This window comes from Sciurus vulgaris (assembly GCF_902686455.1).
Source record: "Sciurus vulgaris genome assembly, chromosome: 15".
In the NCBI taxonomy this organism is placed as follows: Eukaryota; Metazoa; Chordata; class Mammalia; order Rodentia; family Sciuridae; genus Sciurus; species Sciurus vulgaris.
Window position 1 is genome coordinate 81,047,528 of NC_136476.1, and position 20,296 is coordinate 81,067,823.

At 42.2% G+C, this 20,296-nt stretch overlaps 1 protein-coding gene across 4 annotated transcripts in view; it reads right to left on the reverse strand.

The window, feature by feature from the left end:
- The window catches only part of SCAI (suppressor of cancer cell invasion), a 154,346-nt gene extending 134,965 nt beyond the window's left edge, over positions 1 to 19,381 (reverse strand). For 3 of the 4 annotated variants that reach the window (XR_013759711.1, XM_079113790.1, XM_079113792.1), the window contains exons 1-2: positions 19,200 to 19,381; positions 18,449 to 18,493 (exon numbers count right to left, since the gene is read on the reverse strand). Coding sequence is in view for 3 of the 4 variants with exons in the window: in XM_079113790.1 (XP_078969916.1) it covers positions 18,449 to 18,493; positions 19,200 to 19,252 (98 nt within the window). In the remaining variant the exon portion in view is untranslated. Of the gene's footprint in view, positions 1 to 7,563; positions 7,644 to 18,448; positions 18,494 to 19,199 lie in introns of all 4 variants that reach the window. The other variant, XM_079113791.1, reaches the window with a different exon arrangement.
- Positions 19,382 to 20,296: the final 915 nt, after the last annotated feature.

Genomic DNA, 20,296 nt, shown 5'->3' on the forward strand with positions numbered 1-20,296 from the left:
GAATGGCGATTATCAAAAATACAAGCAACAAGTGTTGGCAAGAATGTGGGGAGAAAGGTACACTCATACATTGCTGGTGGGGCTGCAAATTAGTGTGGAAAGCAGTGTGGAGATTCCTTAGAAAACTTGGAATGGAACCACCATTTGACCCAGCTATCCCACTCCTTGGTCTATACCCAAAGGGCTTAAAATCAGCATACTACAGAGATACAGCCACATCAATGTTCATAGCTGCTCAATTCACAATAGCCAGATTGTGGAACCAACCTAGATGTCCTTCAATTGATGAGTGGATAAAGAAACTGTGGTATATATACACAATGGAATATTACTCAGCCATAAAGAATGACAAAATTATGGCATTTGGAGGCAAATGGATGAAATTGGAGACCATCATGCTAAGTGAGATAAGCCAATCTCAAAAAACTAAAGGACGAAGGATCTCGCTGATAAGTGGATGATGACACATAAGGGGGAGGGTGGGGGGAGTTAGTGTTAGGGTTAGGGTTAGGGTTAGAGTTAGGGAGGGGGACAAGAATGGAGGAAGAAAGGACTGTTTAGAGGGAAAAGAAGGGTGGGGGGGTTGGGGGGAAGGGAAAAAATAATAGAATGAATCAAACAACATTACCATATGTAAATTTGATTATACAAATGGTATGCCTTTAACCCACGTACAGACAAACAACATGTATCCCATTTGTTTACAATAAAAAAAAAAAAGGAAAACATGATGAAAAAAAAAAAAAGGGGGGGACTGCAGATGTAGCTCAGTGGTAGAGTGCTTGCCTCACAAGCACAAGGCCCTGGGTTCAATCCTCAGCACCACAAAAAATAAAATAAAATAAAATAATAAAAAGGGCTGGGAATATAGTTCAGTGGCAGAGTGCTCCTGGGTTCAATCCTTAGTATCAAAATAAATAAGCAAATAAAATAAGAGGACACCAAATCCATTTTTCCTCTCAGATACGTAACAATGTTCCTGAAGGTAGAAACACATCTTGTTTTTAGGGTTGAAAGCCTAATATATAGAGTGATCTCAACAATCTGGCAAAACAGAATACCAATCCAATTATGTACTGCTATACAACTCAGTCTTTTACCATGCTCATGAGTCTGCACTGTGGATAGGATTTGGCAGGGACACTGTATCTCTGCTCTACAAGGCACCCCCAGGGCACTTTCATGGGAATCTGGAGGAGTGGGATCTGATTTTAGGACAGCTCATGCATGTGCCTGGCAAGCAGATGCTGGATGTCAGCTGGGAGCTTCACAGGGCTGAAGGCCAGAAGCTTTCAGTCTCTCTCCCACCCAGGCCTCTCATGACTGTTTGGGTTCCTCACACCACAGCATGCTAGCTGGTTCCAGAAGTAAATGCACCAAGAGAAAAAGACAGAAGTACATAGCATTTTTATGACTTAGCCCCCAAATCACACAGCAATACTGGAGTCACCAACATGTCATTGGTGGAAGTAGTTACAAAAGCCTGAGAGATGGGGACTTGGTCTTTATGAGACAGGGAGCAGTGGCAAAGTCACACTGTCAGTAAAACATGTAGACCGAAAGACACTGCTATTGACATCCTTGGGAAATACAACCTGTCATACCAATGGAATGACTATACATCAGAATATACCAAAGCTGACCTTTTGCTAACAGTGTTTATTGGTTTTTATTAAGTATTCTTTTCCTGTAAAAAAGCAAAGGGCAAAGAAACTGAAAACAATAACCTGGAGTTTCTCCTCCCCTTTGACTAAACAAATTCAATTGCTTATTAGTAACTATCTTCACAGTAGAACTATAGAGAAAAAGAGGATAAAAGATGTGTAGGTATTTCCCAGGATGAAAGTAATAAGGCTGGGCAGGGTAGAGCACTCCTGTAATCCCAATGATTTGGGGAGGCTGAGGCCAGAGGATCATCGAGTTCAAGGTCAGCCTTGGCAAAATGGGGAGACTCTGTCTCAAAATTAAAAAATTAAAAAGGGCTGGCAATACAGGTCAGGAGAGTGCCCTTGTGTTCAGTTCCCAATACCATAAAACAAATGAACAAAAATAAAAGAGTAATAAAATAAGGAAAATACATAAACTCCCACTAAAAATTAAACATTTGAGTTGGAAGAACCTTTCGACACCACTTTGTTCTAGCCACTACCAGAAAACAGATGTTCTCATTTAACTTTCAATGAAGGTCAGGAAACCCTCTTATCTTTAATAAAGTTCTAAAACAAGCAAATTATTATTCACTCATTTGATTCTCTGTTGTTACTCATGGCAAAAACCCTTTAAAATGAAATAGTGTCAAATTTCCTTAAGGTAAAGGAAAAGCTAAGGCACCTGCATCCTATTTCAAAGAAGGGTTTATAGGCAGAGAGACAACAGGTAACAGATTACATAAAGGATGTTGGGATACATGAACCAAACCCCTAGGGCATGCAGACAAGCACAGGAGTAACAAGCACCTTGCCAGCTCTGGGGATTTCACCAGCACCAGTGCTTCCTGCTCTGTAAACAAGTTCTTACACAGACTCCAGCCTGAAGCTGCAGTCCTCTTTCTACATATTAGAGCAAAGAATGACTCCAGAGAGCATTTAGTCCAGTGGTTTCCAATGTTTCAAGAGCAAGGACCTGTTTTCAAAAGTGAAATTCTGTGGACATCTATATGACAACTATTGTTCATTGAGAAAAATCAATAAGGACATGCATTCTCAAGAACATCTACTAAATGTATTTTATCACAAGAGTTTTTACATACAATAGTATAAACACAAAACATTTGATTTGGATAAACTTCTTCGTAAGTACTGAACACATGGCAATTATCGTTAAACATGTTGTAATTTGTAAACTGTTAATTTGAATTGTCAACTTGATTGGATTAAGAGATGCAGCAGATTAAGAAGCCCCTGGGTGTGTCAATGAGGGTGTGTCTAAGAACGATGGGCATGCGGGGATAGCCAACTGAAGTGGAGACCCTCCCTAAGTGTGGGAAGCACCATCGATAGGATGGTGGCTTGGATGGAATAAAAGCTGGAAGAATAAGGAAGCAGCAGCAGATGCAAGCTTGATTCTTCTTGGACAGGTTTTTGATTGCTGCTGTGATTGCCTGAAGACATCAGACTCTTGCTCCTTCACTCTCCCAAAGCAAACTGTCAGTGATTCTCCAGGGAGCTTTCAGAAACCTTTGAACTGGGGTAGAATCGTTGATCCCTCTTGTTCTGAGGCATCAAAATCTTGGACTGCACAGCTATTGGCTCCTCCAGCTCTTCAGCCTACAGATGGTCATCATGGACCTTCCAGTTTCTGGTCGTGTAAGCCAATCTGATAAATATCCTTTTTATAATCATATCTGTTGATTCTGTTCCTCTAGAGAACCCTAATATACAAACTATACTTGAAAAGACTGTAATGGATTTTTTTTTTTTTTTACAGTACTGGGGATTGAACCCAGGAGGCCTCAGCCTCCCAAATCATTGGAATTACAGGTGTGCATCACCATGCCCAACTATGATGGGAACTTTTAAGGACTTCATTTTCAATGTTACCCTCGACTTTACCTACTGTGCATGTGGCTGGATTCAATAACTAATTTCTTGCAATACTGATCCTATACTTCTTTTACAAATTATTAATATCACCACGCATGGTGGCACATGCCTGTAATTCCAACTATTTGGGAAGCTGAGGCAGGAGGATCACAAAAATTCTGAGTCAACCTAGGGAACTTAGCAAGACCATGGCTCAAAATAAAAAATAAAAAGAGCTGGAGATGTAGCTCAGTGGTAGAGGGCTTGCTGACCAGGCACAAGGCTCTGAGTGTGATCCCCAATATCATGAAACAAATAAATAAATAAAGCTATTTCCCCTTCTTTTAAACTTATATCTTACTCATTTAGTACTGGTTTTGGACAATATGGATGTATATTCCTGTTTTATAAAAAAGAAACTCAGCCAAGCATGGTAGCACTTATCTATAATTCCAGAGTGGGAGGCTTAGGCAGGAGGATCACAGGTTCTAAGCCTAGACAACTTGGCAAGAGAGTTTCAAAATAAAAAAATAAAACAGGCTAGGGATAAAATTTGGAAGCTGAGCACCCCTAGGGTAAATCCCAAGTACTGCCAAAAACAAAAACAAAAACAAAAACAAAACAAAAAACCCTTTTTTTGTTTACTTGAGTGTTTTTTTGTTGTTTCTTTTTTTTTTGGGGGGGGTAGGGTGGTGCTGGGGATCGAGCCTCACACATGCTACCTACTACTGAGCTACATCCCCAACCCTATAGATAACAATTTTATTATTACCAACCACCAGTTACATCAATAAACTGCTTATCTGATGCCAAGAAGACAAGCTAATTGAAATTATTCTAAATCTAAAATCTTTGGTTTTGGTAAGTTTTTTAAAAATTCCATATACTACAGTTTGGAAATTTCCAAACTATAGTTTGGGAATCATCACAATATAATATTAAGAGTCCTTACTGCTATTTTGTAGGCTTCTAGGAAACCATTGTATAAGCACTTTCAACATGGACCTCTATCTGGAGACCTAAGACACTACCCATAACAGTGTGGCACTAGGATCTGAGACTGTCCCCTAAGGACCAGTAAAAAGGCCAGCTCCCCAACCTGGCCTGGGATGTGGAGGGAACTTCAGCAGATAGGGCACAGCAGGAGGTCTTCAGGTCATTAGGGGCACACCTTTGAATGTGGTTATGGGACCCCAGTCTCTTCCTCTTTCTTTTGCTACCTGGCCATGAAGGGAGTAGCTTTGGCTCTGACCCTGTATTTCCACCACGATGTCCCGCGAGCCCAAAAGCAACAGGGCCACCAATCGTGGCTGAGCCAAAAATCACTCTTTTTGTGGGGCTAGGGATGTGGCTCAGTGGTGGAGCATTTACCCTGGCATGTGTGAAGCTCTGGGTTCAATCCCTACCACATAAATAAACCTTTTCCTTTTTTTTTTTTTTTTTTTTTTGGTACTGGGGATTAAACTCAGGTTATCTGCCCACTGAGTAGATTACCAGCCCTTCTTTTACATTTTATCTGGAGACAGGGTCTCACTAAGTCCTTAGGGCCTCACTAATTGCTGGTGCATGGCCCTCGAACTCGTGATCCTCCCTGCCTTAGCCTCCTGAGTTGCTGGGACACAAGCCTGCGCCATCACACCTGGTCTTTTCCCCTTTTTGTAGTTGATTACCTCAGGTATCTGTTTATAGTGATTGGAAAGTAACTTTAACACAGGCACATGCGCTTTCAAAGCCTGTGGAATATATCAAGAGAGAGTTTAGGGGGAAAGAAACCCAATAAGAATGCAGAAAGTGGTGTCTTGCCTTAGAGGAAAATGTTTTACAAAACAGCTGCCAAGTTCATGAAATCTGTGTCCCTCTCCTTTGCTTAGCTTGTGGTGAAGATGGTCACATCAGAAGAGATCCCACAGCTAGTAACATGGATGCACTGACAAGTTTGGGAGCACTTTGGAAACCTGGGATCAAAGAGAGAGCAAGACCATAAAGGAATAGGCTTATTGCTAGGTGTGGCAGTGCATACCTATAATCCCAGCAGCTCAGGCGGCTGAGGCAGGAGGATCACAAGTTTAAGGTCAGCATCGGCAATTTAGTAAGACCCTGTCTCAAAACAAAAACAAAAGAAGGACTGGGGATGTAGCTCAGTAGTAGTAAAATGCTGTGGCAGTAACAACAACAACAACAACAAAGCTAGGTTCTGTATTAGTCAGGGTTCTCCAGAGAAACAGATCCAAAGAGATTCATTATAAGAAATTGGTTAATGTAATTAAGAGGCTCAGAAGTCCCAAGATCAGTAGTTGTAGGTGTTGTTCTAGAGCAAATCTGAAGGCCTGAGGACCAAGAGAGAAAATGGAATAAGATCTAGTTCAAGAGCCAAAGATTTGGTTTGAGCCCAAAGTCAGGAAAAGACCAATGACCCAGCTCCAGGAGTCAGGTCGGAGGAGTTCTGTCTTATTTAGCCGTTTTGCTCTGGTCAGGTCTTCAAATAATTAAGTAAGTCTCATACACATGAAGGAGGTCAATCTGCTTTACTCAACCTTCTAATTTAAATGTGAGCCTCAACCACCAATACACCTAGAACAATGTTTGAACAAATATCTGGGTACCCTGTGGCCCAGTCAAGTTGACACATGAAATTTATCATCACAGTTTTCTTGACTTTACAAGTCTGACTTGACTTGTTTCATAACTACTCCTAGACTGTCGAGAGGATGATGAGAGTTTAAAACCTGGTGACAAACCCAGGTAAGGGACCACCTCCCAATCTGAGGCAGGAGAGCAGGGAGGACAATGACTGCGAAGCCAAGAGTGAACGGCTCATTGCTCAGTTTTAGGACAGGCAGCATCACTGCCTGAAACTGAACTGCCCCTCAGGGCCTGGAACCAAAAGATGCCTGCTTCCAAAACACACGCAAGCTCTTGCACTTACCCCCTTGCACATACATGCGTGCGCTCACTCTCTCTGTGCCCAGGAGAGGCCTACTCAGAATGAGAGAAAACTTGGCACTGAGTCCCTTGGGTACAGTGCTGGCAAAAAGGAGACTCTCCAAGGAAACTCACAGGCTCACATAACCCAGCCTCTGAAGCCAGGACAACGAGTCAAGCTTGTGGCCAGAGCTACCGGCATCTTAAGGCTCAACCAGAGGAAGGGGATCCCCTTCTAGACTCACTCGTGTGAGCCGCTTGCAGGGCTGCCAGCAGACTGCAGATCTGCCTCCACGCTCACTCTTGTGGCTGCTGGCAGGCCTCACTTCCCCACCACATGGCCCTCCCCATGGCCTGCCTGGTTTCCCCCTCTCAGAGCTGCTTCACATAATGGCAGCAGGCCTTCCCCAGAGAAAGTGAAGAGAGAGAAAAGAGAGAGAAAGTGAAGAGAGAGACAAAGAGAAGGGGTAGGGGAAACCAGTCTTTTTGATACCCCACACTGGGAAGTGTGCCTCATCACTCTGCTGCATTCTGTTCTCTGGAAGTACGTCACCGAGTCAGCCCACATTCATGGGCAGCAGAACTAAGCTCCAGCTTTTAAAGAAAGTAATATCAAAGAATTTGTGTATAGATCTTTTAAAAAATCACCACAGGGACCCAAAGAATTCAGGAGGGGGAGAAAAGTCACTCTATTAAGGCATCGGAAGGTGTTTTACTCTGTATTCCCCAGTCCCCAAGAGGAGTCCTCCTATTTGCTTCCTCAAGGGAGGTTTGTTTGTTTTCTGAGAATGTGAACTCCTTGAGGAGCATGCTGAAGAGAGAGGGTGGAAAGAAGAGTGTCTTTGAGGGGAGAAGGGTAGAAACAAGAAGGAAAAGCAAGTAATTTATCTGGAAAGGGAAGAAAATCTTAGGGACCCTTCAAAGAGGGGGCCTGCAACCTCATTTCCCAGCAGGGCTACAGATACATGGCGAGTCCTTCCAGGGACATGGGCACATGCTGTACCAAGGAAAGCTGAAATCCAGATACCAGAATCCCACAGGAACTCAAACCTGAGGTTGGTCACGACCATTACAGATACCAAACTACAAAGACTCACATCTTCTGAGACAATATACTTACTGGACACAGCCAAATGGACTGAACACCATCTTCTACCCTTCTCCTGTCGCCTCCTAAGCCTCTCAAATTCGTCTATAACCCTAAGGAGAAGTGGGTGCCCATTATTAATCACTGAGACTGAATTTCTCATCAGTTTGCTGGAATTGGGGAGTAGGAGGGAACAGGATTGGATTTAATTTCACTTAAAGGAAATAAAATACTGTAACATTTCCGGATTACATGATTTTCTAAACTAAGATTCCTGTTTGCTATGTGGTCAATTAATGTACTAAACTAGGGATATCTTTTACAAACAAGGAATCTTGGTGGTTTCAAAGTAAGTTCCAACAAGCTGCTCCATCAAAACATTAAGATTTTTGCCAGGTGTGATGGCACGCACCTGCAATCCCAGTGACTCAGGAAGCTGAAGCAGAAGAATCACAAGAGCACATGCAAAGCAGGCCATGGGTTCAATCTCCAGCACCAAAAAAATAAATAAATAATAAAAAATTTTAGAAATCTAAGTTAGCAAGGAAAACATTTTCCTAGAAAGTATGCCAGCTAATAATGAAAAAGGAATGAAAGAATTAGATGATACTCATCTGCAATGCTTAAAGAAATAAGTCTAGACACTGGATACTATGGATTCCTAATATGAGAAAAGAAAAGAGCCTCAATGAAGGTACACACCACTCCTATGATGTATTCTTTCCAGAAAAAAAGAAAATTTAAATCTGGATTTCATCAAGTCTCTAGAACTAGCTCTAACTACCAGTTTACAAGACACAAAGTAAAGAGAAAAACATGCTAAAGGATCCCCTGGGAATAAGGTCTACTAGATTCAAACTAGAAAAAATGGTCAGTGCTTGCCAAGTGGTCAAGGGGACAGAAGAGAAATTTGGGGAGTGATGGCACTACTCTATACTATGATTACAGTTGTACTTATGCATCTGCATTTGTTGAAACTTATAGGTCTACAAGGTTAACATAGTTGAATTTACCATGTGTAAAAATTATAATTCAACTTTTTTTTGGGGGGGGGTACAAGGATTGAACTCAGGGTCACTCAATTACTGAGCCACATCCCCAACCCTATTTTGTATTTTATTTAGAGACAGGGTCTCACTGAGTTGCTTAGCACCTTGCTTTTGCTGAGGCTGGTTTTGAACTCGAGATCCTCCTGTCTCAACCTCCAGAGCAGCTGCAATTACAGGCATGTGCCACTGCGCCTGGGCATACTTCAACTTTTTAAAAAATTAAAAATACAGACTGCAGGACACTCTTAATAACAAACATGCTTTCTTCAATGAACTAACAGCACAGAGAAAAAGAGGAGTGGGAAATCTGTAGATTAAAAAGACTGCAAATGTTCTGCTCTACCACTGACACACAGTGTCATGCATGAGGACCTAGGTTCAACCCCTAGTAAATAAAAAAGAAAAAAAGACTTAAGATTTAATCAACTAACTTTAAATTACCAACATTATCTGGATCCTGTTTGAACAAAAATATTTTTTAAAAATGACTGGCCAGGGGCTAGAGTTGTAGCTCAGTGGTAAAGCATTTGCCTAGCACATGTGAAGCACTGGGTTCGATCCTCAGCACCAGATAAAAATAAATAAATAAATAAAATAAAGATATTGTGTCCATCTACAACTAAAAAAATATTTTTAAAAAAATGGCTGGCCAACTATGGAAACCTGATCACTGATGAGATATTTGATTATATTAAGAGAATATTATTAATTAAGTTATTGTTAATGGGTTATGTGTTCCAAAAGAGTCCTTTTCAAGTCAGGCATGGTGGCACACATCTGTAATTCCAGCAACTCAAGAGGCTGAAGCAGGAGGATCACAAGTTAGAGGCTGCTTCAGCAACTTAGCAAGACCCTGTCTCAAAATAAAAAATAAAAGAGACTAGGGGTCTGGGGTTGTAGCTCAGTGGTAGCATGCCTAGCATGCGTGAGGCACTGGGTTTGATCCTTAGCACCACATAAAAATAAATAAATAAAATAAAGGTATTGTGTCCATCTATAACTAAAATAGAATGTGTGTGTATAAAAATAAAAAAATATATATAAAAATATATAAAGGGGGAACTAGGGATGTAGTTCAGTGGTACAGTTCCTCTAGGTTAAAAAACAGTACCACCAAAAAAATAAATAAATAAAAGATTTCTTACCTTCAAACAATACATACTAAAATCTTTATAGATGAATAAGGTAATGTATGGAATATGCTTCAGGTAGAGTAAGGAGTGTAAAGATGAAAGAGGAGTAAGTCCCCAATTATTACAGTTGAGTGAAGAATGATTCAGGTTCATGCAGTTAGTATTCCAACTCTACTTAAAATGTACACCCACACTTGCAAAAAATAGAAGTGAAGCCTTAGAGGCTTGCTTAACCTTCTTCTGGCTATTCCTGGCACTTCACCCTCCAGGGGTGAATGAACACCTCTGAAATCACTCCTTGACTTTTCTAGGTTTCATTCTTAAACATTGCCATGAAAATGCTACACTCTGACCATGCTATCTTGGCTCCTGCAGAATCTGCTTTCACAGAATTGAATCTGGCACTGTGCCCTCAGTTTTCACTAACACATGCTACAAGAAATAGCTCCACCAAAACCACTGCATTGGCTGCAGGATGTTGCTGAGGCACACTAGCACAAAGAAGTTCTGTAAACAGAGGAGAGTCCTGTGTTTCAGTGTAGGTTCAAAAACGTTTTCCCAATTTTCCATGTAAGTACCTCCAGAATCTTGGTTTCCTAACAGAGCACAGAGATCTATCGCCTAGGGATAAATACTACCCATCTTGCCCTGTGCTCAATCCCCAGCACCAAGACCCTGCAGCAGACAGACAATACTGCAGAGAAAGAGAAAACACAAGAGACAAAGCAGTTTGTTCTATTTCCACAGTGTTATTTTTGTTTTGATACAAAAGAAAATTGAACACAGGGGCATTCTGCCACTGAACTATATCCCCGGCTCTTTTTTATTTTTTATTTTGAGATAGGATCTCATTAAGTTGTTTAGGGTCTCACTAAATTACTAAGGCTAGCCTCGAATTTGCGATCCTCCTCCCTCAGCCTCCTGAGTTTCTGGAATTACAGGCTATGCAACCATGCCCATCTATGTCCACACAGTGTTACCATAACATTCTGTTTCTCTGCATTTCACTCAACATGCCCTCCCCAAGTTATCTGGTTCGTTTTCATGACTTGGATCACCAAGTATTTGCTGAGGACTTCTGATCTCTTTTCTAGGCAAAAGACTGGTGTTTTTACCTGACTGGTTAGAGATAGTTCACTGACACACACTTGAGATAGCCCAAATAAATTCATACTCACCCTCCCCAACTTGTTCTTGCTCTACATCTGCTGCCTCAATAGAAAGCATTCCCATTCAACCTATTCTTCAAGCTAAAATCGCCTCAATATACTGTGAAGAAAATTAAAAGGTGAGCTATAGAAGGGAGAAAATACCTGTAAAATACATACCTGATTTAAAAAGTTGTTTCCAGATTACACAGAGAACACTTTTGACCACCAATGAAGACAAATAAAACTGATAAAACATGGGCAAAAGACTTCAATGTTTCACATAAGTTATATGAATGGAAAATTAGCCCAAGCAAAGATACTGAACATAATTATTCATCAGGGAAAAGGAAATTTAAACCACAATGATATGTACCACTATACACTCACAGAATGGCAAATAATAGTGACAGTATCGAGGGTCCAAAACTTATCAAACTGTACACTTTAAATATGTGCAGCTTATTATATGCCAATTATTCTGTAATAAAGCTGTTTAAAAAGAAAAAAATAACAGTATCAAGTACTGGCGAGAACACCAGAGAAAGGAACTCTCACACATTGCTGGTGGGAATATAACTTTGGAAAACAGTTCACCAACTACTGAAAAGTTAAACATATATTTACCAAAAGACCTAACAAGTTCACTCCTAAGCATTCACTCAAAAGAAATGAAAACCCATATCTCAAAAGACCCAATGTTCCCAACAGTTGCTGTCATACTAACCAAATGCTGGAAACAAGCCCAACGGCAATCAACTGGTAAATGGATAAAGAACTGGTGATAAAATCACACCATGGGATGTTCTTCTTCAACAACAAAAAAGAATCAACTATAGTTACACACAGTAACATGGATGACTTGCAAAAACACTAAGAAGGTAATGTTCCAAGGGTAAGAAGCTAGACAAAAGATCACTGCATGTTGCTACTCAGATGAAATTCTAGAGAAGGTTGACTTTCATCACACACACACACACACACACACACAGTCAGTGCGTGCCACAGCCAAGACTATGAAGGAACATGAGGAAATCTGGAGGTGGAAAAGGAAGCAATGGCAACGTTCCGCATCACGACTGCCATGGTTACACAACTGTACACACTGGTCAAACTCACTAAACTGTGCACTTACAATGGGGAACTCAGGGCTGGGGATATAGCTCAGTTGGTAGAGTGTCTGCCTCACATGCAGAAGGCCCTGGGTTTGATCCCCAGCAAAACAACAACAAAAAAACAAGTGGGGAACTTTATCATATGTAAATACCTCAGTAAAGCTAATTGTTTCAAAGAATGGAAGGAAAAGCAAAATAAAAATATTTAAGTTGGATGGGCTCAGTGGTTCATGCCTGTAATCCCAGTAGCTCTGGAGGCTGAGACAGGAGGATCACGAGTTCAAAACCAGCCTCAGCAAAAACAAGATGCTAAGAAATTCATTGAGACCCTGTCTCTAAATAAAATACAAAATAGGGCTGAGGATGTGGCTCAGTGGCCAAATGCCCAAGTTCAATCCCCAGTACCCCCGCCCAAAAAAATTTTTAAGTGAATGATGGTCACAGTCATGGCTTACTGAGTCTCTTCACTTGGCACACATTAGTTCACTGAATTATCCAAGTAAGAATGGTTGAGTACCTACTATGTGTGGAAGCTGGGGATGTTACAGTACATAGAACAGACAAAACTCTGCACTCAGAGTGTATATTTAGAGAATAATAATCTAGGGCTGGGAATATGGCTCAGTTGGTAGAGTGCTTGCCTCGCATGCGCAAGGCCCTGGGTTTAATCTCCAGCACCATCAAAAAAAAAAAAAAAAAAAAAAAAAAAAAAAACTGAGAATAATCATCTACCACAGAGATACTACGATTACCTTCATTTTGCTGAAAAACAAACAGGTTCAGAGGTGTAATACTTTGTTCAAGAGCCCAAAGTTAGTATTTGGAAGCACTGAGATTCAGACTCTAGTTCAGGATTGCTCAGTTTCAGGGTCACTGACATTTTGAACTGGGTAATTCTTGGCCTAGGAGGCTGTCCTGTGCACTGCAGGCTCTTTAGCAGTATTCTTCTACCCTCAAGAGGCCCCCAAATTTCTCTATTTGCCAAACATCCCTTAAGAGGTGAAAGTTCCCTTAACTGGGAACCACTGTTCAGTTGACACACCTCTTCAAATACCTTTCTTCAAACGCCCCTGGTTCTGATGTCCAGTGCAGTTCACCCAGGAGTCATTAGTCAGTCTATAGTCAGGCTTTTGTCTCCAACATTTCAACACTATCACAAAATTAACCTTTTAAATCTTCGGATCTAGATTAATATTTGTTGATACTGCCCTCACTACCAGTTATGCCGAATTACTACAAACCCTTTATAAACACTGTATAAACTTTGGTATATAAACAAAGTCATTACATTGTCTCATATTTCAGTGTCTGTTTTCCCCACTAATAAATGAGTTGCCACCCAGCAAGGGCCATATCTCACTCATGTATATCTACTGTCCCAGATGTTTGTGTGTAGTGGGGTGGTACTGGGGATTGAATCCAGGGTCTCATAAATACTAGGCAAGTGCTCTACCACTGAGCTATATCCCCAACTCTTTTAAAAAAATTTTTTTGAGGCAGAGTCTTGCTAAATTGCCCAAGCTGGCCTCAAGAGATGCTTCTCCTTCAACCTCCTAAGTAGCTGAGATTATAGATTGTGTGCCACTAAGCCTGACACAGATGTTTCTTCAAGAAATTACATATACCATCAAAATACCTGAATCCTTTTGATTTTAAATATATAACCAAAAAGGAAAATAAGAAAGAAAATAAAAAAGGTCAGGTGTGTACTAGCGCATGCCTGTAATCCCAACCACTTGGGGGGTTGAGGCAGGAGGACCTCAAATTCAAGAAGAAAGAACCCAGGGCCTTGTGCATCAGATAAGCTTTAATCAACAAATGGGTCTGTTTCAAAGAGAACATGAAAGAATTCTCTAACTCACAATACAAACACTACCAGCAGACTACGTTAAACTCTTCAGAAATTTAAAATACAACACAGAAGCTATGTGTTCCTAACCTTAATACTCCTGTTGGCCTAGTCAGGAGCATTCAATACTATGACATGATTTTGGACCACCAAAGCCCCATCCCACACTAATTCCTCCTGCCACAAATGCATACATTGGTTCAACAGTTTTTTGTTGTTTTTGTTTGGTACTAGGGATTGAACCCAAAGGTAATTTACCACAGAGGCACATTCCCAGCCCTTTTAATTTTAGTTTTTGAGACAGGGTCTCACTATAACTGCTGAGGGCCTCACTCTGTTGCTGAACCTGGTCTTTAACTTGTGATCTTTATATCTTAACCTCCAGTGCTGCTGGGATTACAGGCATGTGCCACCACACCAGCTGGGTCACTAGTTTTACTGAGCTAAGTACAAAGAATATGTGTGTGTGTGTGTGTGTGTGTGTGTTGTTGTTGTTGTTGTTTTTGTTACTGGGGACTGAGCCCAGGGGTGCTCTACCTTTGAGCTATATCTCAGGCACTTTTCAAAATTTTTATTTTATTTCTTGGCACCAGAATTGAACCCAGGGGCACTCAACCACTGAACCACATTCCCAGCCCTTTTTGGTATTTTGTTTAGACAGGGTCTTATTGAGTTGCTTAGGGCCTCACTAAATTGCTGTGCTGGCTTTGAACTCACAATTCTACCTCAGACTCCTAAGCCACTGGGATCATAGGCATGTGCCACTGCATCGGCCTATTTTTCAAAAATTTTGAGACAGGTTCCCACTGCAGAGACCAGTCTCAAACTTATGATCCTCCAGCATCAGCCTCAACCTCCCAAGTCACTGGGATTACTGGCACAGGCAGGGCACAGCTAAGAATGTGCGTTTTCTACTAGGTACAAAACAGTACTAGGTACAAAGATGAACCAAGACAAGGAAATGAAAGTTTCAAGGAGAGCTGGGGGAAGTGGCTCAGTGATACGACGTTTGCCTGGCTTGCAGGAGGCCCAGCAAAAAAAATTTTTTTTCAAGGAAATAATAATAGGGCATGGAATGCCTTTGCAGACTGTACCCTAACTAGGACTGAGAAGCATTCTGAGACGCAATCTTTAAAATTTCAGTGGCAGAGCACTTGCCTAGCATGCACAAGGCCCTGGGTTTGATCCCCAGCATGACAAAAAAAAAAAAATTGTGTGTGTGTGCATGTGCACGTGCACACGTGCATATGCATACATACGTACATATATCATTGGGACTGTTTCCCCACAAAACTACAGTGTCCCCAGTATGAAGACTAGTAAGAGGAATGTGTCTCAGGTTTAACAGGCAAAAAAGAAAAAAAAAAATTGTGCTTCTTTTGAATACACATTTGATTTTTATAGACACCATGAATCTGGAAATTGGACTTTATTTACTTTCTCCCTTTACTCCAGGAAACTCAAAGGTGGATGTGGAATCTACTTTTAGTAACTGTGTAGTACTTTCTGATACGTATACTAATTTTGCCTCTGCTTTAATTTTATTCTTCTCTCATTTCCTCTTTGCTGTAATTTATTTGTAAACCTCCAGAATGTACTGATTTTGAAGAGAGATGAGAAATAAAAGGTATTTGAAATTGAGTGTGGTGATATACAGCTATAGTCCCAGCTACTAAGGAAGCTGAGACAGGAGTACTGCATTTGAGGCCAGCCTGAGCAACTTAGGAAGATCCTGTCTTAAAACAAAAATGGGGTACAGAGTGCTTGCCTAGCATGATAAGGCCCTGGGTCCAATCCCAGTACTGGAAAAAAAGAGAGAGAGAAAGAAAGAGAGAGAGGAAATTGTATTTGAAAGGTGCTTTTTTTAGATGGGAATCTTGCTGTGATGGCCAGGCTGGCCTGGAATTTGAAATCCTTCTGAGTAGCTGGGATTATAGATGTGAGCCATGGTGTTTGGCTTAAGTGTTGCTTTTTAACCCCAAATTTACTGTGTACACCATAACAAATGCCCTGGGTTCAATCCCCCAGCACCACACACAAAAAATTAAGTATTTTTTTTTTTAAATGTACCGTGTACAGCAATTTCTATGTGCCAGGCACATAGAAATGTGTTCTAGGCACTTTACAATCCTTAGAACAATTGAACTATTATTATTTCCATTATATAGATGAGGAACCCTGAGAATCAGAGTGTTTGTAACTTACATATAATTACAACTTGTACCTGACAGAGGTGGATTCAAATTCATGGTAATGGCAAACCCATTACAAGTAACTGTACATACAGGATACCACAGGGGGAAATTAGAGCAGAGGGAGGAAAAAGGACAGGATGGGGAAAGTCCTCACTGAGGAAGTGATGGTGAGCTAAGTTTCTAAAGAGCGTTGTCCAAAGAGCCAAGGAGAAACAATTCCAAAAAGAAAGAAATCATGTACAAATACCCAGAGAGAACCTAAGTTCTGGAAAAGGCAAACAGAACCTACATCCAGCAATTCATTCATCCATCTTAGAGTTCATCAGAAAGTAAAAGAATTAAGAGTAGAGAATTACTATGTTCACTACTGAGAATTTCTATGGCCTCAGTATTAATCTGTGGCTGGAAAGGTAGGTGGAAATAAAAATAAAAGACAGTCTTTACTCTAATTAGGCTAAAAATTATGTGCAGTACTTACTATAATTAGGCTAAAATTAGTCTGAATTTGTTCAATAGCAATAGGAAACCACAAAAGATACCCAACTATGAGAATTATATGATCGACTTACACAGAATTGGTGAATAAGTTACAGATTGGAAAGCAGGGGAAGCAGATCGGAAGCTACCGGTGGTGGGTTAAACCAGGACTGTCCAGAAGAAATACAATGCAAACCATATGTTGTAATTTTTTTTTATTTTCTAGTGGCTGCTATGAGAAAAAAAGAAATAAGTGGAATGATTTCATTGATGTATTACAATTCATTGAATTTGATATACCAAAACATTACTTTCTCCACGTTAAGTATTCAAATTGGACTAAGAAATTTACTTTTTTTTTTTTTTTGGTACAAACTTGAAATTGGTGTATATTTTATATTTATCTCATTCTTGGACACTAAATTTCTTTCTTTCCTTCCTGCCACCCATTCCACCCTATACTGGGGATTGAAACCCAACATCTCGCATGTGCTAGGAAGTGTTTTGCCACAGAGTTGTATCTCCATTCCTTTTTATTTTGAGACACAGTCTTACTAAACAGCCCACGCTGGCCTTGAACATTCAATCTTCTGTCTCAGCCTCCAGTAGCCAGGATCAGAGGTTGGTGTACCACTGTGCCTGGCTCAGACACTAAATTTTCACAGAAATATTTTGATCATTATTTAGTCTTCATAAAATTTACAGATGATAGGATAGCTCACATACCCAGGAGGCTCAAGACATACTTAAACACATTTCCAGTAAGTGGTCAGTCTATAAATTTAAATTAATTACAATTAAATTAAAAAATTCAGTTAGTTTCGCTCAGACATGCTAGTCACCATTTCGAGGGCTCAGTGGCTGCATGTTACTATCATATTGGCCTAACGAGTAGCAAAAGTACTTTGGCAGGGCTGAGGAGATAGCTCAGCTGGTAGAGTGCTTGCCTTGCAAGCATAAGGCCCTGAGTTCAATCCCCAGTACCAAAAAAAAAAAAAAAAAAAAAAAAGTACTTTGGCTACTGGGACTTCTACTATCAGTATTTCATATCTACCTAATGTTGAAGATTTCTGAGCAATAACTTGACAGGTATTAACTATGAAAACAGTCCTGGTCACACTGTCACTATCATAGCTTACTTTCTAAGCCAACATATTGAAAAAAAGGAATCCCCCTAATGACTCCACAGAATTGCTGTGTGGTACCTGCCACCACGGAATGCACTCAAAAATATCTGTGGAATGAATATTCTCCATTACTAAAGGAATAATTCACTTGTTTGTGGTCTACTTATGCTCTTTGTTACCTTCTATTTTCCTAAGTTCAACCATTCGGTTATTCGTTTTCTATATATGATAAAAAAATCAATACGGAAAATGTATTTGTAAATGTGTATTAGAGGCATTTACAGTATAATGGTTAAGAGCTTCAGCTCTGCAATCAGACTGCCTGGATTTCAAATCCTTGTTCCCATCATTTAATTAGAAAATGTGCGCTCTTGGGTACATATTGGCCTCTCTGTGACTTAATTCCTTATTCTGCAAATGATGACAGCTACCTATGTACTACCTTGAATCTCCTCATGGATTACACGCAATAACACACCATAAAGCACTTGCACGTAGTACTGGCACACGGCAGCTGTGTGCTTTCAAACAGAGATTGGTAGAGAAGTTAAATTATGACTAAAGAAAAAAACTAGCGATTTCTCAATTTTTTCATGTTCCACCATTCTCTTACAAAAAAAAAAAAAAAAAAAAGGTAGAGGTAGTAATCTTGAAGTCCTCAAAAAGAAAACCCCCTGCATGTAGTTTATATTCACTAAAAAAGAGCTAAATCAGAAACTTCATCTCCTGTCCACGTACAATTATGCAGTATGGCACAGGTGCAATCAGCAGATAGAAAAACACGAACACGAAGCAAAAAAAGAGGAAGGCGTTTATTGGCCTTACCTGCTTTTCCGTTTTCGAGGTGGTTTCTCCACTGTGCCAGTCAGTCTACAGACCAACAAACGAGATGGTAACTAAAAGTTAACATACGAGAACACATCGCCAGGCTCCACCGTGCCAGTCAATAACTAAATGACCACCCTCTGGGGCCACAGGCTCGCCATGCCCACACTGACCTTACAAACACCTGACGCCCCGTTTCTTCTAATTCACCACCACCAAGCAATCCCGGGACTCACCGTTCCCACAAGGACCCCCTCAGCCGAAACCCTGCTCTCCGCCTCCGGATCCCTCAGCCCATCCTCAGCCCGCATTCGTCAGAGTCCAGCTCCCCCAAAACCACCCACCTCCACCTACCTACTCATTGTCTGCTCGCCAACCCCGCAAGCCCCCTCCAGCCTTCCCTTCCCACGCCCCACCCCCTCCCGGCCCTGCTCGGCCCCCTCCGAGCCCCGCCCCTCCAGGCCGGGCGCCCCCCGCATTCCACCGCCCTGCCGCGGGGCGCGCGCCCTGCCCCTCCGGCCCAGCGCCCCCAGCCTCAGCCCTCGGCGCCCCCTCCCCCCTCACGTCCTCTCACCCGCCTGCCAGCATGCGACCCGCCCCGGTCCCTAGGCGCCCCCAGACGTCCCCAGCCTGCACCCCCCGCCCTCCAGCTCGGCGCCCGAAAGCTCGGCGGCCCCCACCGCTGCCCCGGGCCCACTCCCTCGCCCCCGCCCCAGCCCCGAGCCCGGCCTGCACCCAGCCCCCGCCCCACCTGGGGGCCAGGCGACTCCGCGGCTGCTGGGGCTGCCGGGCTCCTCTGACCATCCGGCTCCTGCTCCGCCGCGGGAGCTGCTCCGGCGGCCGCAGGGCTCGCTCGGGAAGCTGAGGCGGCGGAGGCTGGAGTAGGCGGAGAGGCGGGAGGAGGGCCTCGCGCCTCTGCCAGGCTTGCCGCGGGGCCCGCCTCCTCCGCGCATCTCCTCGGCTCCCATTGGCTGCATCCCTAGCGTGGCCGAAAGCCTGGCCTCCGATTGGCCGCTCGGGCCGTCAAATCCCGCGCTGCCCACCCAGAGGTTTGGTTGAGACTGCAGGTGGCGGCGGAGGTGCCTTAGAGACTGCTAGCAGAGCCAGAGGAGACCGAAGCGCCACCGTGCGCCGGAATGTGGGAACCGCATCTCCGGCACCAGGCACCTGCCCGCAGGTTCTCTTGGTCTCCGCGGTCTGACGCCCAAGACACCTGCGGGCACCTACCACTTCCCACCGCTCCAGAGCCTAAAGTCAGGCACTGTAATTTCTCCAAACACCTCTGGCAGGTGCCCGCATAAACACCAGCTCTCCCAAATGAACTTCCTTTTGAACCACCTCGGATGCAGTCCCTGTCTACATCTTGCGGAAATGGTCTCAGCTCACTCTATGCTTTATAGAGGATCTAGTCACAAACTGTTAAGAATCCACCAAAACACAGCATGATGTGGCTGCTCAGTTCTCTTCAGAAAAGATCACAAGCTTGGGTGCAGGCTCTTAAGAAAGGACGGAATTATTTTTTTTAATTACCGTCAAAAAAAATCAACCCTGCAAACGGAACCAATGCCCTCAACTAAAGAAATGTGTTCCATTTTGAAAGGCCTAAACAGAACTGATTCCCGAGTGTATACTAGCCATTCTGTGATACCGTACATGATTAAGTTCTGCACCAGTTAACCAATTTTAAAATAAATTTTACTGCATTTTTCGACCTAAGCATGCAAAACTACCCTATGTAAGCACAACAAATCTCTTCTGACAAGACCATCCTTGAAAATGAGGCATAACTCACCAATATAAAATTCTTCCTTCAAGGTAAGTCTCTTCTACATCTCTATTCCAGTGTAT